The 19575-nt window shown below is 43.0% G+C and overlaps 1 protein-coding gene across 5 annotated transcripts; it reads right to left on the bottom strand.

Annotated features, from left to right (window-relative positions):
• Positions 1-1166: 1166 nt before the first annotated feature.
• SEC22C (SEC22 homolog C, vesicle trafficking protein) lies at positions 1167-19416 on the bottom strand. Of its 5 annotated transcripts, none has more exons than XM_040431343.1 (8): positions 19282-19397; positions 12326-12437; positions 9792-10003; positions 9157-9320; positions 7081-7236; positions 4430-4545; positions 3825-3890; positions 1172-1708 (listed from the first exon to the last, which is right to left on the bottom strand). In XM_040431343.1, the coding sequence occupies exons 3-8, from the start codon at positions 9965-9967 to the stop codon at positions 1508-1510; spliced, it is 879 nt and encodes a 292-aa protein (XP_040287277.1). In that variant the 5' UTR covers positions 9968-10003; positions 12326-12437; positions 19282-19397; the 3' UTR covers positions 1172-1507. The 5 variants fall into 5 exon arrangements, with proteins under 5 accessions (XP_040287280.1, XP_040287279.1, XP_040287278.1 ...); XM_040431342.1 differs by lacking the exon at positions 19282-19397 and adding an exon at positions 18616-18753; XM_040431346.1 differs by lacking the exon at positions 9792-10003 and having other exon boundaries at positions 1167-1708; positions 19282-19416.
• Positions 19417-19575: the final 159 nt, after the last annotated feature.

Genomic DNA, 19575 nt, shown 5'->3' with positions numbered 1-19575 from the left:
ATATTAAAGTGACATTTAATGGTGACACGACCCCTTTAAGCAGCCGGACTTTTCTCCAGTCCTGTACGTTGGGTGTAGTAGTCAATCACTGCTGGTGATCGTGTGGACATGGGTCTCTTAGGACACTGTGGAGAATTACATCCCGCCGCTGGGAGTGAGTGGACGTTAAAGGGTTAAACAATAAGACACATTCCCTGTAGGCGCGTCTACCAAGAGAGGAAGGGCCCCGAGCAATGAGACGGTCGCCCTGCCCCCACAGGACCCGAGTTCTCTACAGATGGGGTGTCACTGCTACAGTGTGAGGGCTCCAAAGCAAATTAGGGCCCCTTCTAGAGCCCCCCCCCCCCCCCCCACCATATAAAGTATATGAAGAAGGCCCATAGGGCGGGTTATATAGAAAATGAGGCTCTGACAACAAGTCTTCTTTTCACCTGAACACCCACAATGCACTGCTCACTGAGTTCAGCTTTGGATGTGACCAGAGAAGAAACCATCACATGTACAGGCTGTAGCCGTACTGAGTCGCTGCCTCCATAGACAGAGATCCAGGGGTCCTCATCACAATGTCCGTGGCCCCCTCGTTTCTATAGAATCCGAGCTGGAGAATCTCATCACGGATATTATTCTCGGGCAGACAGAACAATGAACTTCCAATAATCCGGCACTGGGAACCAGGGAACATGAGAGGAGGCTCCAGACTATCGGAAGTGATCACTAATTACTGATTATTAAGATTTGTGGCTCCAGGGAGATCCCGGGGGTTCTCACAGATCCTCTGAACTCCTCCAAAGGATTTCTAGAGCCTTCTGCTGAGGATCCGACATTCCTGCAAGTTTTCCCTGCTGCTTCATGACCTGGAACATTACAGAGCAGCCGAGATTCCGAATTAAAGGGAAACTTAATTTTTATTTCTTAGAAAAGCTATTTGAAAATTGTAGGTTTGTAATTTGGATCCATTTGGAAATAAAGTAGAAATGTAAATGATTAAATATTGCAGTTTTTATATTGGCCACTAGATGTCAGCAGAGGAAAGTACAGGCTCAGTATGGGAGCAGTGGTACCATCGGTGGTGATCTAGTAGAGCAGGCACCCTCAAACTGCGGCCCTCCAGCTGTTGTAAAACTACAACTCCCACCATGCCCTGCTGTAGGCTGATACCTGTAGGCTGTTCGGGCATGCTGGGAGTTGTAGTTTTGCAACAGCTGGAGGGCCGCAGGTTGGGCATCCCTGCTAAAGAGGCATACTGCCCCCCAGTGGCCATTAGATAAAACACAAAATAAAATTCTAATGGACACACAAAACAGCGCCCTCTAGTGGTCCTATTTATAATGATGAAGTGCGGGATAGAACAGCGCCATCTAGTGGCCACAGAACAGCGCCACCTAGTGGCCTGATTTATAACGATTGAGTGCAGGAGCATAGTAATTGTCAGGAAGGTTCTTGTATGTTCATTTATAAAAAAGATTAAATAATAGTCATATAAATAAGAGGCGTCCATCGCCCGTCGTCACACCCCACAGTCACTGTGTCTGTCCAGAGGTCTCCGGGTCACGATCTGCACCGCAGACAGGAACGCCACAAAGACATGGAAGCCGATCTGCCACAGGCTGCGCAGTCCGTACAAGTGCAGGTTACACAGGCCGATGCCGAGGAGCAGTCCCCAGGATTTCAAGGTGCGGGACGGACAGTAGAAAAGGTAGAGGTAACACTGGAAGAAGAGAAGATTGGGGGGTGAGGAGCCAAGGATTGTATCAAAGGGTCAGCAGCAGTCCTGAATCTGTCTGTCCTCCACTCGCTGCGGTGTGCAGAGACCTCCCGGCCCCCAATGACGACTATTATAAGAAGAAGACATGAGGGTCGGTGACCCTTTAATTGGCGCCCCCAGTGCCCTGGAGGGGTCAGCACATGTCTTCTCAGATACTGCACATATTTCTGAGGCTGAGAGAATTCGAATGTATCTACATTAACGCCATCTCTGCTTTCTGTCAGTGTATGGAAAAAGACTTATTCTGAAAAACCTGCAAAGACTGAATACTTCTCTCAGCTGAGGGTTTGTTACAGTTGTATCCACTCTACACAATCCTCTGATCTCTCTCGCGCTATCCGGGCTGGAGTCCAAACTAAGGGCTCGTGCACACGACCGTTGTTGTTTTGCGGTCCGTTTTTCACGGATCCGTTTTTCTGTATCTGAGATTTTTTTTTTTCTCTGATTTAAGTCCTCTTCCGTTCCGTTATTCCACAAAACATCCGTATGCGATTCGTTTGTTGCGGATCGGAAACAGTAACTTATTAATCACCAAACACATGAGCGACGTGGGCTGGGCATAGCATTTCTACAGTACGGATCCGCAAAATATGGATGTGTTCCCTGTGCATTCCGTATTTTTTGCGGACCCTTTGACTTGAATGTGGCCTCGGACCGTTATTTGCGGACAATAATAGGACGTGCACTACTTTTTTGCGGAACAGAATTATGGAAACGGAAGGCACACGGAGTACCTTCCGTATGCGGAACTATTCACTTTAATGGGTCCACATACGGTCCGCCAAAAAAACTGAACGGAAGCGGAAATAAAATATGTTCGCGTGCATGAGCCCTAACTCACAGAGGCTTGTCTAAACTGGATACAACTGTACCAAACCCTCAGCTGTAAGAAGCAGTAGTTCTATACACTGCAAGCAAGCAGAGATCTTGAAAAGAATAAGAAACATCTATTACAAAGTTGCAGAACTTTTCGTTATACAGTGAGCGAGGCTTCTGACCTCCCTTGTGCCCGGAGACACGTCAGAAAAGTCAGGGACAACTCTCCCCATCCTCTCCCTTCATCTTAGGCCCCTTTCACACGGGCGAGTTCTCCGCGCGGGTACGATGTGTGAGATGAACGCATTGCACCCGCACTGAATCCGGACCCATTCATTTCTATGGGGCTGTGCACACGAGCGGTGATTTTCACGCATCACTTGTGCGTTGCGTGAAAATCGCAGCATGCTCCTCTTTGTGCATTTTCCACGCAACGCAGGCCCCATAGAAGTGAATGGGGCTGCGTGAAAATCGCAAGCAAGTGCGGATGCGGTGCGATTTTCACACACGGTTGCTAGGTGACGATCGGGATGGGGACCCGATCATTATTATTTCCCCTTATAACATGGTTATAAGGGAAAATAATAGCCTTCTGAATACAGAATGCATAGTAAAATAGCGCTGGAGGGGTTAAAAAATTTTTTTTTTAACTCGCCTTAATCCACTTGTTCGCGCACCCCGGCTTCTCTTCTGTCTTATTCTGTGAGGAATAGGACCTTTGATGACGTCACTAAGTTCATCACATGGTCCGTCACATGGTCCATCACCATGGTGATGGACCATGTGATGAGCGTAGTGACGTCATCAAAGGTCCTATTCCTCACAGATGAAGACAGAAGAGAAGCCGGGGTGCGCGAACAAGTGGATTAAGGTGAGTTAAAAAAATAATAATTAACCCCTCCAGCGCTATTTTACTAAGCATTCTGTATTCAGGATGATAATATTTTGCCTTATAAACATGTTATCAGGGGAAATAATACAATCTACACAACCTTGAACCCAAACCTGAACTTCTGTGAACAAGTTCGGGTCTGGGTACCACATTCAGTTTTTTATCACGCGCGTGCAAAACGCATTGCACCTGCGCGATAAAAACTGAACAACGGAACGCAACCGCAGTCAAAACTGACTGCAATTGCGTACCTACTCGCGCGGGTTTGCCGCAACGCATCCGGACCTTATCCGGACACGCTCGTGTGAAAGAGACCTTAGACTCCAGTAAATTTCCGTATCTTCTCCTCACCTGTAATATAGACGCAGAAAAAGCCATGAGAAAAGCCAGAACTCTTCCTGCATTGTCATATCCGTCCTGTACAGAGGAGAAGAAAGCATCCTGTGACTCCATAATAAGCACTTTATGTGAGGGAACCGGTCAGACGCAAAAAAATGACCTGCGAGTTATCAGAATCATTCGTTTTATGTGGCGGTGGGCCCCTATGCCTCCAGGGCCCCCTGTGCTGGTGAATAAGCTGAGCATATAGTATGTCCACCTGTGAGGACAAGGAGCGATGACATCGTGGATGATGTCACTTCAGACATCTCAGATCCCGCACTCCCTCTAGTGTCCGCTCTAGGTATGACATGGCACTGCAGGTTAGGAGCCTCAGTGATGGAAGCAGAGAAGGCCATAGTGCGGCCGACTTCACGGGTAATCCTTCTGCAGCCCCACCCTGCCTGAAAAACCAAACAGAAGGTGGAGCGTCTCCATACTGGGGCCGCCACCAGTACCTACAATCAGCATACTCTGCACTTCAGTAGGACAGCAGTAATACAGTAATGTCAGAGCAGTCATATCACCAGTACAGAGTCCGTACCCTCGCCCCACCACTGTGTCCTCCCAGCGATTACCTGGAATGAGTTCTCAGCCAGGTGAACTCCTCGGATGAGGTTCAGCGCAGCGCACATGATGTTCAGCGTCAGCGACAGGATACCCAGGAGGCTCACCGGACCCATTCTGTGATTGGCTGCCGAGGAGGAGTAACAAGGAAATCAGAAAAATGCTGCAATTATCACCCAAAAGAATCATTAGTGACCCGTACACGTCTGCTCACTGCTTCTGGCCCGAAACCTTGGATTTTGTGCTTTTTTCCTAATAAATATTTTTAGGGATCGGAGCTAAAGTTTTCTCCAGATTATAAAATAAATAATAAAATTCTGTCTACAAATAACCACTAGAGGGAGCTCACTACATACAGATTACACAGCCACCACTAGAGGGAGCTCACTACATACAGAATATACAGCCACCACTAGAGGGAGCTCACTACATACAGATTATACAGCCACCACTAGAGGGAGCTCACTACATACAGATTATACAGCCACCACAAGGGGGAGCTCACTACATACAGATTATACAGCCACCACTAGAGGGAGCTCACTACATACAGATTATACAGTCACCACTAGGGGGAGCTCACTACATACAGATTATACAGCCACCACTAGAGGGAGCTCACTACATACAGATTATACAGCCACCACTAGAGGGAGCGCACTACATACAGATTATACAGCCACCACTAGGGGGAGCTCACTACATACAGATTATACATCCACCACTAGAGGGAGCTCGCTACATACAGATTATACATCCACCACTAGAGGGAGCTCACTACATGCAGAATATACAGCCACCACTAGAGGGAGCTCACTACATACAGATTATATAGCCACCACTAGAGGGAGCTCACTACATACAGAATATACAGCCACCACTAGAGGGAGCTCACTACATGCAGATTATACAGCCACCACTAGGGGGAGCTCACTACATACAGATTATACAGCCACCACTAGGGGGAGCTCACTACATACAGATTATACAGCCACCACAAGGGGGAGCTCACTACATACAGATTATACAGTCACCACTAGAGGGAGCTCACTACATACAGAATATACAGCCAACACTAGGGGGAGCCCACTACATACAGATTATACAGCCACCACTAGAGGGAGCGCACTTCATACAGATTATACAGCCACCACTAGGGGGAGCTCACTACATACAGATTATACATCCACCACTAGAGGGAGCTCGCTACATACAGATTATACATCCACCACTAGAGGGAGCTCACTACATGCAGAATATACAGCCACCACTAGAGGGAGCTCACTACATACAGATTATATAGCCACCACTAGAGGGAGCTCACTACATACAGAATATACAGCCACCACTAGAGGGAGCTCACTACATGCAGATTATACAGCCACCACTAGGGGGAGCTCACTACATACAGATTATACAGCCACCACTAGGGGGAGCTCACTACATACAGATTATACAGCCACCACAAGGGGGAGCTCACTACATACAGATTATACAGTCACCACTAGAGGGAGCTCACTACATACAGAATATACAGCCAACACTAGGGGGAGCCCACTACATACAGATTATACAGCCACCACTAGAGGGAGCTCACTACATACAGATTATACAGCCACCACTAGAGGGAGCTCACTACATACAGATTATACATCCACCACTAGAGGGAGCTCACTACATACAGATTACACAGCCACCACTAGGAGGAGCTCACTACATACAGAATATACAGCCACCACTAGGGGGAGCTCACTACATACAGATTATACAGCCACCACTAGGGGGAGCTCACTACATACAGAATATACAGCCACCACTAGAGGGAGCTCACTACATACAGAATATACAGCCACCACTAGGGGGAGCTCAATACATACAGAATATACAGCCACCACTAGAGGGAGCTCACTACATACAGATTATACATCCACCACTAGAGGGAGCTCACTACATACAGATTACACAGCCACCACTAGGAGGAGCTCACTACATACAGAATATACAGCCACCACTAGGGGGAGCTCACTACATACAGATTATACAGCCACCACTAGGGGGAGCTCACTACATACAGATTATACAGCCACCACTAGAGGGAGCTCACTACATACAGAATATACAGCCACCACTAGGGGGAGCTCACTACATACAGATTATACAGCCACCACTAGGGGGAGCTCACTACATACAGAATATACAGCCACCACTAGAGGGAGCTCACTACATACAGATTATACAGCCACCACTAGAGGGAGCTCACTACATAAAGATTATACAGCTGACACTAGAGGGAACTTATATATGGGTATATACAGCATCCATATTAAGAAATTAAACATTATGGGGCATTTTAGACGCCGGTCTTAATAAGCCCCTGTGCTGGCGGTGTATCGCCAAAGATATGTAGAGGCTCTGGCCTCGCTTTAACTTTGGCATATCCACTGCCTATTCTAAATGTTAGACAGCTTTCTAGCTGTCTTACATTTAGACCATTTTCTACCCCTAAACCAGGCGTAGAAAATGGTAAATAAGACGTGCCTGCCAGCCCCTTCCCCGCTCACTCCACGCCCCCCTTTTTTTAGACCCGGCGTGAGCGGTGAAGAAGTCACAGTTTCTGTTTGTAAATGACATATACAGGACCAGCCCTTTAAGTCCCTCCCACCTGGGCTCACTTGTGCAGCTGTGTGCCCATTTGCAACGCCATTGAGCTCCGCTACCTCCTCAAACTGGACAGTGACAGGCGTGGTGCCGCGGTCCGGGTGGATTGGCGGGCTAGCGCCATCGTTATAATTGTGTTTCACACGTTGTATGACACAATCTGCAAGAGACAAGGGGAAGAAAATGAGAAAATGCAGTCAAGTGGTTTCACCAGGAACCGAGCCCCCTCTCCTCGTTACCACAGTCCTCCTTTCAGGAACCCCCGCAGACAACGTCCTGGTCCCGGGGTCAGCGCCTACAGAGGTGCCCAGGAGCAAAGAGGGAGGTCTGCAGAGTCTGGTCTGGGGTCTGCATATATTTAGTGGTCTGGTCTGGGGTCTGCATATATTTAGTGGTCTGGTCTGGGGTCTGCATATTTTTAGTGGTCTGGTCTGGGGTCTGCATATATTTAGTGGTCTGGTCTGGGGTCTGCATATTTTTAGTGGTCTGGGGTCTGCATATATTTTGTGGTCTGGTCTCTGCATATTTTTAGTGGTCTGGTCTGGGGTCTGCATATTTTTAGTGGTCTGGTCTGGGGTCTGCATATATTTAGTGGTCTGGTCTGGGGTCTGCATATATTTAGTGGTCTGGTCTGGGGTCTGCATATTTTTAGTGGTCTGGTCTGGGGTCTGCATATTTTTAGTGGTCTGGTCTCTGCATATTTTTAGTGGTCTGGTCTGGGGTCTGCATATTTTTAGTGGTCTGGTCTGGGGTCTGCATATATTTAGTGGTCTGGTCTGGGGTCTGCATATATTTAGTGGTCTGGTCTGGGGTCTGCATATTTTTAGTGGTCTGGTCTGGGGTCTGCATATATTTAGTGGTCTGGTCTGGGGTCTGCATATATTTAGTGGTCTGGTCTGGGGTCTGCATATATTTAGTGGTCTGGTCTGGGGTCTGCATATATTTAGTGGTCTGGTCTGTGGTCTGCATATTTTTAGTGGTCTGGTCTGGGGTCTGCATATATTTTGTGGTCTGGTCTCTGCATATTTTTAGTGGTCTGGTCTGGGGTCTGCATATTTTTAGTGGTCTGGTCTGGGGTCTGCATATATTTAGTGGTCTGGTCTGGGGTCTGCATTTGTTTTTATTTAGTGGTTCTAGTCTTGGGTTTGCATTTGCTTTGGGGGTTTGCATTTATTTAGGGGGTCCGATCTACGTTCTGTATTTATTTATTTATAGAGTGTGGTCTGAGGTCTACATTTACTTAGGGAGTAGGGATGAGCGAAAATTTACTTACGGAGTAGAGGTTGTCCGTATTATTTATATTGATCCTCAGGATAGGTCATCAATATCCGATTGGCGGGGGTCCGACACCGTACAAGTGCTTTCTACTTTTCATTGTTTACCTGCTCGCCGTCGCAACCGCAGTAGTAATAACAACTATGGCGCCCCATTCACTTATATGGTACTGCTCCCGTAGAAGTGATTGGAACGGCTTAGGTGTAATTACAGCTGCGGTGCAATATAAGAGCACAGCGCCCTCTGGTGGAGACACACTGCAATACACTCAATCTCCTAATGTAATGAGTTCAACCTTTGGGGAACCTTCTTTTACCTATTAGAAATTGAATTTTTATCTAATCTACTTCAATTACTCCTCTACAAGCAGGAGCGAATCAATCACATCGCTGCTGGTCATGTGCATACTGCAATTTCTGGGGGCCTATAGTCAAAATGCCTATTCTTCTCAAGAAATTGCGTATTGGAAGAGAAAAAAAAAATATGGTCTTGTGCATGAGGCCTAAAGAAGTTCATCAGTCACAATATATGTGACTAATAGCACACAAAAAAAAAAAACATGGGAATATCGCACCCTGCTTCGGGAACTCTTGGCCATACCGCTGCCCACCTGGACCAGAGGGTGCTAAGCTGCCTGTGTCCTCTGGACGTGACATGGCGCCACCCTGCGACTTGAATAGAACTGTGTATCCACAGTGTTTAGGGCGTCCAGAGTGATCAGATCCTATTGATGCCAGATTAAAGGAATTTTCTGCACTGACCCTTCTAGATTACTAGGATCGAACCGTGGCTGTCCGTAACTCACCGAACTCCAGGAAGGTGTAGGGTCTGGATGCCAGAGCGATGGCGGTGCTATTGTAGGAGGATGAGAACTCCCAGATGAGCTCCTCCAGGAATGAGAACGCCGCGGCCGATGGGAAACTGCTGGAGCAGATGGTCAGAGAGGAAACGTCACCTGCCGAGCGGAAACTGGGGGAGACGCCAAACATGTGAGCGAGAAGAAACGGGGTGTAAATATATGCAGATGCAGTATAAAGCATGGATTTATGTATGTATCACAGGTGGACCCAGAATATATGGCAATTCCATAATAGTATTATTTTTTTTTAAATCCCCCTTTTATCTCCATCCTTGGGACATGTTAAAGGGTGAGAAGCTTTGCTGTTCCTGAGAGGACTCCTCCTGCCCTTGGTGCTCTGTACACCAATCGTGTCATCTGGTGCCCCCTTCTGGGGGACGGGTGCATGACACTTTGAGAACATGCTGCCACGAGTCTTCTCACCCCTCAAGATCTACAGAATGGGGGAGTCAGAAAATTGAGTATTTCTGGTGGGGGAGGCCATACACGGCATATATCCGAAAAACAGGCACAAACATGAGCCGAGATCACTAGGAATAACGGAATAACCTCCCGGGGGGGGGGGGGGTCACTGGACTCACTGGATACTGTGGTCGCACACCATAGCAGTGCCCCTGGCCGGCCGCTGGCACAGGTTCACACATAACCTCCTCAGCCATCTCTTGCACTCCAACACTTGTTTGTTCGGGTGGAAATCTGTGGAAGCCGAGAGCGGGAGACCATCCTGCAGCCTCACGATGCAGGCGTACAGGATCATAGGTAGCCACTGCTGTCCGACTCATGAAGTCACCATCTGAACAAAAGATACCAGTAAAAGCAATTACTAACGACATATAGAATGAATCTAGATACAAAGTGCAGTCACTGTGTACATACATTACTTATCCTGTACTGATCCGGAGTTACATCCTGTATTATACTCCAGAGCTGCACTCACTATTCTGCTGGTGCAGTCACTGTGTACATACATTACATTACTTATCCTGTACTGATCCTGAGTTACATCCTGCATTATACTCCAGAGCTGCACTCATTATTCTGCAGGTGCAGTCACCGTGTACATACATTACTTATCCTGTACTGATCCTGAGTAACATCCTGTATTATACTCCAGAGCTGCACTCACTATTCTGCTGGTGGAGTCGCTGTGTACATACATTACTTATCCTGTACTGATCCTGAGTTACATCCTGTATTATATTCCAGAGCTGCACTCACTATTCTGCTGGTGCAGTCGCTGTGTACATACATTACTTATCCTGTACTGATCCTGAGTTACATCCTGTATTATACTCCAGAGCTGCACTCACTATTCTGCTGGTGCAGTCACTGTGTACATACATTACTTATCCTGTACTGATCCTGAGATACATCCTGTATTATACTCCAGAGCTGCACTCACTATTCTGCTAGTGCAGTCACTGTGTACATACATTACTTATCCTGTACTGATCCTGAGTTACATCCTGTATTATACTCCAGAGCTGCACTCACTATTCTGCTGGTGCAGTGACTGTGTACATACATTACATTACTTATCCTGTACTGATCCTGAGTTACATCCTGTATTATACTCCAGAGCTGCACTCACTATTCTGCTGGTGCAGTCACTGTGTACATACATTACATTACTTATCCTGTACTGATCCTGAGTTACATCCTGCATTATACTCCAGAGCTGCACTCATTATTCTGCAGGTGCAGTCACCGTGTACATACATTACTTATCCTGTACTGATCCTGAGTAACATCCTGTATTATACTCCAGAGCTGCACTCACTATTCTGCTGGTGGAGTCGCTGTGTACATACATTACTTATCCTGTACTGATCCTGAGTTACATCCTGTATTATATTCCAGAGCTGCACTCACTATTCTGCTGGTGCAGTCGCTGTGTACATACATTACTTATCCTGTACTGATCCTGAGTTACATCCTGTATTATACTCCAGAGCTGCACTCACTATTCTGCTGGTGCAGTCACTGTGTACATACATTACTTATCCTGTACTGATCCTGAGATACATCCTGTATTATACTCCAGAGCTGCACTCACTATTCTGCTAGTGCAGTCACTGTGTACATACATTACTTATCCTGTACTGATCCTGAGTTACATCCTGTATTATACTCCAGAGCTGCACTCACTATTCTGCTGGTGCAGTGACTGTGTACATACATTACATTACTTATCCTGTACTGATCCTGAGTTACATCCTGTATTATACTCCAGAGCTGCACTCACTATTCTGCTGGTGCAGTCACTGTGTACATACATTACATTACTTATCCTGTACTGATCCTGAGTTACATCCTGTATTATACTCCAGAGCTGCACTCACTATTCTGCTGGTGCAGTCACTGTATACATACATTACTTATCCTGTACTGATCCTGAGTTACTTCCTGTATTATACTCCAGAGCTGCACTCACTATTCTGCTGGTGCAGTCACTGTGTACATACATTACATAACTTATCCTGTACTGATCCTGAGTTACATCCTGTATTATACTCCAGAGCTGCACTCACTATTCTGCTGGTGCAGTCACTGTGTACATACATTACTTATCCTGTACTGATCCTGAGTTACATCCTGTATTATTCTCCAGAGCTGCACTCACTATTCTGCTGGTGCAGTCACTGTGTACATACATTACTTATCCTGAACTGATCCTGAGTTACATCCTGTATTATACTCCAGAGCTGCACTCACTATTCTGCTGGTGTAGACACTGTGTACTTACATTACATTACTTATCCTGTACTGATCCTGAGTTACATCCTGTATTATACTCCAGAGCTGCACTCACTATTCTGCTGGTGTGGCCATTGTGTACATATATTCCGTAATATATTTTCCAGATCTGCACTCACTATTCTCAGAGCTCAATATTTTTTCTTGCTGACTGTTTCCAGTAACAGCAGAATTTTGACTGCAGCTCTAGATTACAATACAGGCCATCATTGACTCAATAAGCTTTAGTAAGAGGGAGCCTGTAAGCACATCATGGAGGATGCTCCACTCACAACCAGAGCTGCATTTACAGTTCTGGTTACCTCTTGGAATCCATCAGCACTGAACAACTTTAAGTAATTAGTTACTGTATATTTACCTGTGGCACCCAGGCCACACAGCCGGTCCAGAGTGGGGGTCTTCCAGTGGGTGGGGTTCAAACATCAACAGTCCGACCCAGCGCAGTGACGAGCTTTACCCTGTTTGTAGAGCTAGGATTATAAAACTGATTATTTTTTCTTATATTACAATAAGAAAAAAAGCGACTGACGCCAATCAGTTACTGCCACCAGTGACAGTTACACATAGCTTGCAAATAATTTATATACTTCTAGTAGGAATAACAGAGGAATGGTACAAGATAGAGTCATGAGAATAGATGCTCCAGAATTGACATTACATGAGGAATGCGGGTAGAAAACAAGAGGTGCCAAGAGAGGTGTGAATATATAAAATGTATACACACAGCACTAATATATATATATATATATATATATACACTGTATACACACAGAACTGATTATATATATATATATATATACACTGTATAGACACAGCACTGATTATATATATATATATACACTGTATACACACAGCACTGATTGTATATATATATATACACACTGTATACACACAGCACTGATATATATACACTGTATACACATAGCACTGATATATATACACTGTATACACATAGCACTGATATATATACACTGTATACACACAGCACTGATATATATATACACTGCATAGACACAGCACTGATATATATATATATATATACACTGTATAGACACAGCACTGATTATATATATATATATATATATATACACTGTATACACACAGCACTGATATATATACACTGTATACACATAGCACTGATATATATACACTGTATACACACAGCACTGATATATATATACACTGCATACACACAGCACTGATATATATACACTGTATACACATAGCACTGATATATATACACTGTATACACACAGCACTGATATATATATACACTGTATACACACAGCACTGATATATATATATATATACACTGTATACACACAGCACTGATATATATATACACTGTATACACACAGCACTGATATATATATACACTGTATACACACAGAACTGATTATATATATATATATATATATACACTGTATAGACACAGAACTGATTATATATATATATATATATATACACTGTATAGACACAGCACTGATTATATATATATATATATACACTGTATACACACAGCACTGATTGTATATATATATATACACACTGTATACACACAGCACTGATATATATACACTGTATACACATAGCACTGATATATATACACTGTATACACACAGCACTGATATATATATACACTGCATACACACAGCACTGATATATACTGTATATACACTGTATACACACAGCACTGATATATATATATATATATATACACTGTATAGACACAGCACTGATTATATATATATATATATATATATATACACTGTATACACACAGCACTGATATATATACACTGTATACACATAGCACTGATATATATACACTGTATACACACAGCACTGATATATATATACACTGCATACACACAGCACTGATATATATACACTGTATACACATAGCACTGATATATATACACTGTATACACACAGCACTGATATATATATACACTGTATACACACAGCACTGATATATATATATACACTGTATACACACAGCACTGATATATATATATATATACACTGTATACACACAGCACTGATATATATATACACTGTATACACACAGCACTGATATATATACACTGTATACACACAGCACTGATATATATATATACCACTTCTGTGTGTATACACACATATATATATATATCAGTGCTGTGTCTATACAGTGTATATATATATACAATCAGTTCTGTGTGTATACAGTGTATATATATATCAGTGCTGTGTGTATACAGTGTATATATATATCAGTGCTGTGTGTATACAGTGTATATATATATATATATATACCAGTGCTGTGTGTATACAGTGTATATATATATATCAGTGCTGTGTGTATACAGTGTATATATATATCAGTGCTGTGTGTATACAGTGTATATATATATATATCAGTGCTGTGTCTTTACAGTGTATATATATATATATACCACTTCTGTATGTATACACACATATATATATATATATATATATACTATATATATATACTGTATAGACACAGCACTGATATATATATATATATACACTGTATAGACACAGCACTGATATATATATATATATATATACACTGTATACACACAGCAGTGGTATATATATATATATATATATATATATACAGTACAGACCAAAAGTTTGGACACACCTTCTGATTCAAAGAGTTTTCTTTATTTTCATGACTATGAAGGCATCAAAACTATGAATTAACACATGTGGAATTATATACATAAAACAAGTGTGAAACAACTGAAAATATGTCATATTCTAGGTTCTTCAAAGTAGCCACCTTTTGCTTTGATTACTGCTTTGCACACTCTTGGCATTCTCTTGATGAGATTCAAGAGGTCGTCCCCTGAAATGGTCTTCCAACAGTCTTGAAGGAGTTCCCAGAGATGCTTAGCACTTGTTGGCCCTTTTGCCTTCACTCTGCGGTCCAGCTCACCCCAAACCATCTCGATTGGGTTCAGGTCCGGTGACTGTGGAGGCCAGGTCATCTGGCGCAGCACCCCATCACTCTCCTTCATGGTCAAATAGCCCTTACTTTCAAAGTTTTCCCAATTTTTCGGCTGACTGACTGACCTTCATTTCTTAAAGTAATGATGGCCACTCGTTTTTCTTTACTTAGCTGCTTTTTTCTTGCCATAATACAAATTCTAACAGTCTATTCAGTAGGACTATCAGCTGTGTATCCACCTGACTTCTCCTCAACGCCACTGATGGTCCCAACCCCATTTATAAGGCAAGAAATCCCACTTATTAAACCTGACAGGGCACACCTGTGAAGTGAAAACTATTTCAGGGGACTACCTCTTGAAGCTCGTCAAGAGAATGCCAAGAGTGTGCAAAGCAGTAATCAAAGCAAAAGGTGGCTACTTTGAAGAACCTAGAATATGACATATTTTCAGTTGTTTCACACTTGTTTGTTATGTATATAATTCCACATGTGTTAATTCATAGTTTTGATGCCTTCAGTGTGAATCTACAATTTTCATAGTCATGAAAATAAAGAAAACTCTTTGAATGAGGTGTGTCCAAACTTTTGGTCTGTACTGTATGTATATATATATATATATATATATATATATACACTGTATACACACAGCACTGATATATATATACACTGTATACACACAGCACTGATATATATATACACTGTATACACACAGCACTGATATATATATACACACTGTATACACACAGCACTGATATATATATATACACACTGTATACACACAGCACTGATATATATATACACTGTATACACACAGCAGTGGTAGATATATATACACTGTATAGACAGCACTGATATATATATATACACTGTATACACACAGCACTGATATATATATATACACTGTATACACACAGCACTGATATATATATATACACTGTATACACACAGCAGTGGTATATATATATACACTGTATACACACAGCACTGATATATATATACACACTGTATACACACAGCACTGATATATATATACACACTGTATACACACAGCACTGATATATATATACACTGTATACACACAGCAGTGGTAGATATATATACACTGTATAGACACAGCACTGATATATATATATACACTGTATAGACAGCACTGATATATATATATATACACTGTATAGACACAGCACTGATATATATATATACACTGTATACACACAGCAGTGGTAGATATATATACACTGTATACACACAGCACTGATATATATATATACTGTATACACACAGCACTGATATATATATATACTGTATACACACAGCACTGATATATATATACACTGTATACACACAGCAGTGGTATATATATATATATATACACTGTATACACACAGCACTGATATATATATACACTGTATACACACAGCAGTGGTATATATATATACACTGTATACACACAGCACTGATATATACACTGCGTGCAGAATTATTAGGCAAATGAGTATTTTGACCACATCATCCTCTTTATGCATGTTGTCTTACTCCAAGCTGTATAGGCTCGAAAGCCTACTACCAATTAAGCATATTAGGTGATGTGCATCTCTGTAATGAGAAGGGGTGTGGTCTAATGACATCAACACCCTATATTAGGTGTGCATAATTATTAGGCAATTTCCTTTCCTTTGGCAAAATGGGTCAAAAGAAGGACTTGACAGGCTCAGAAAAGTCAAAAATAGTGAGATATCTTGCAGAGGGATGCAGCACACTTAAAATTGCAAAGCTTCTGAAGCGTGATCATCGAACAATCAAGCGTTTCATTCAAAATAGTCAACAGGGTCGCAAGAAGCGTGTGGAAAAACCAAGGCGCAAAATAACTGCCCATGAACTGAGAAAAGTCAAGCGTGCAGCTGCCAAGATGCCACTTGCCACCAGTTTGGCCATATTTCAGAGCTGCAACATCACTGGAGTGCCCAAAAGCACAAGGTGTGCAATACTCAGAGACATGGCCAAGGTAAGAAAGGCTGAAAGACGACCACCACTGAACAAGACACACAAGCTGAAACGTCAAGACTGGGCCAAGAAATATCTCAAGACTGATTTTTCTAAGGTTTTATGGACTGATGAAATGAGAGTGAGTCTTGATGGGCCAGATGGATGGGCCCGTGGCTGGATTGGTAAAGGGCAGAGAGCTCCAGTCCGACTCAGACGCCAGCAAGGTGGAGGTGGAGTACTGGTTTGGGCTGGTATCATCAAAGATGAGCTTGTGGGGCCTTTTCGGGTTGAGGATGGAGTCAAGCTCAACTCCCAGTCCTACTGCCAGTTTCTGGAAGACACCTTCTTCAAGCAGTGGTACAGGAAGAAGTCTGCATCCTTCAAGAAAAACATGATTTTCATGCAGGACAATGCTCCATCACACGCGTCCAAGTACTCCACAGCGTGGCTGGCAAGAAAGGGTATAAAAGAAGAAAATCTAATGACATAGCCTCCTTGTTCACCTGATCTGAACCCCATTGAGAACCTGTGGTCCATCATCAAATGTGAGATTTACAAGGAGGGAAAACAGTACACCTCTCTGAACAGTGTCTGGGAGGCTGTGGTTGCTGCTGCACACAATGTTGATGGTGAACAGATCAAAACACTGACAGAATCCATGGATGGCAGGCTTTTGAGTGTCCTTGCAAAGAAAGGTGGCTATATTGGTCACTGATTTGTTTTTGTTTTGTTTTTGAATGTCAGAAATGTATATTTGTGAATGTTGAGATGTTATATTGGTTTCACTGGTAAAAATAAATAATTGAAATGGGTATATATTTGTTTTTTGTTAAGTTGCCTAATAATTATGCACAGTAATAGTCACCTGCACACACAGATATCCCCCTAAAATAGCTAAAACTAAAAACAAACTAAAAACTACTTCCAAAAATATTCAGCTTTGATATTAATGAGTTTTTTGGGTTCATTGAGAACGGTTGTTGTTCAATAATAAAATTAATCCTCAAAAATACAACTTGCCTAATAATTCTGCACTCCCTGTATATACACTGTATACACACAGCAGTGGTATATATATATATACACTGTATAGACACAGCACTGATATATATATATATACACTGTATACACACAGCAGTGATATATATATATACACTGTATACACACAGCAGTGATATATATATACACTGTATACACACAGCACTGATATATATATATATATATATATACACTGTATACACACAGCACTGATATATATATACACTGTATACACACAGCACTGATATATATATACACTGTATACACACAGCACTGATATATATATATACACTGTATACACACAGCACTGATATATATATATATATACACTGTATACACACAGCACTGATATATATATACACTGTATACACACAGCACTGATATATATATATACACTGTATACACACAGCACTGGTATATATATATATACACTGTATACATACAGCACTGATATATATATATACACTGTATACACACAGCACTGGTATATATATATATACACTGTATACATACAGCACTGATATATATATATACACTGTATACACACAGCACTGATATATATATACACTGTATACACACAGCACTGATATATATATACACTGTATACACACAGTAGTGGTATATACTGCAGCTGGTGCAGTGTGACGTGACTAAAGCTCCCCCTACCTGTCAGTGCAGGGGTTACAGGATGATCCAGGTGTGACAGCTGTGCAGACAATCGCCAGTGCCCCGTCCAGGCCGCAGCTACTCACTGGGCATGTGCAGATGGGAGGGTCCACTCTTAAAGGAGCAACGCAAACTGTTCCCCTTAAAAGGGCGACACATGAGCTGAAGCTGTACACAGTTGCTCAAGCAAATTGCGGTCCCCAATGCACGGAACGGCCGTGTGCATGAGCCCTAAAGTGCGTCTGCTGCCAACGGGCAGGACATGGATCTCCTCTGCGTGGTGTCCGTGGTTTTACATGGACCCATAGGGGGAGATTTATCAAACTGGTGTAAAGTAGAAGTGGCTTAGTTTCCCGTAACAGCCAATCAGATTCCACTTTTCACTTTTCAGAGCTCCTTTGGAAGATGAAAGGTTGAATCTGATTGGTTGCAACTAGGCAAGTTTTCCTTTACACCGGTTTTGATAAATCTCCCGAGAAGTGGCTGATAACGGAGAACAATAGACCGTAGTCACCTGTCCGGCCGTCAGCTTCTCCACAGCCTCCGACAACAGGGAGCAGCAGCTTAGCTTCTCCTGTATAACAAACCATAACACGACAGTTGTCAGGTTTACCGCCCCTTTTCCATTTCACAATACAAAGCGATAACGGGCGTCCGGTCACATACCCCAGGAACAACGACGCGGCCATGTAGCAGAGCCGAGCTCGCTGACTGTCCTGTCGGTTCTCCGCAGGTTGGATTATAACTCCCAGCAGATCCTGGAATTCATTGAAGGTTATGGTGGCTTCACAGGCGGCAGACTGATGACGAAATCCAGTCTGACGTCTTGGTGGTGAACACCCTGCAACTTCACAGAGCGGGTCCAGAATTCACCCTCTTATCAGCAGGGTGCAAAGTGTGCCTACCGGGTGTAGTACGCCCGTCCTGTGGTCACACATGGAAGGGTCCAAGGTCATATAG

The sequence above is a fragment of the Bufo bufo genome, chromosome 5, assembly GCF_905171765.1.
Source record: "Bufo bufo chromosome 5, aBufBuf1.1, whole genome shotgun sequence".
Lineage (NCBI taxonomy): Eukaryota > Metazoa > Chordata > Amphibia > Anura > Bufonidae > Bufo > Bufo bufo.
This window is presented reverse-complemented; position numbering and strand designations above follow the sequence as displayed.

Bases quoted from the DNA above. Each gene is read 5' to 3' on its own strand.
- SEC22C (XM_040431343.1), bottom strand. From the start codon at position 9,967: ATGATCCTGTACGCCTGCATCGTGAGGCTGCAGGATGGTCTCCCGCTC. The intron at 9,321-9,791 runs GTGAGTCCAGTG...CGTCTCCCCCAG, and splicing joins GTGTGCGACCACAGTATCCA to TTTCCGCTCGGCAGGTGACG. The intron at 3,891-4,429 runs GTAATCGCTGGG...TCCTCTGTACAG, and splicing joins TGGCTGAGAACTCATTCCAG to GACGGATATGACAATGCAGG.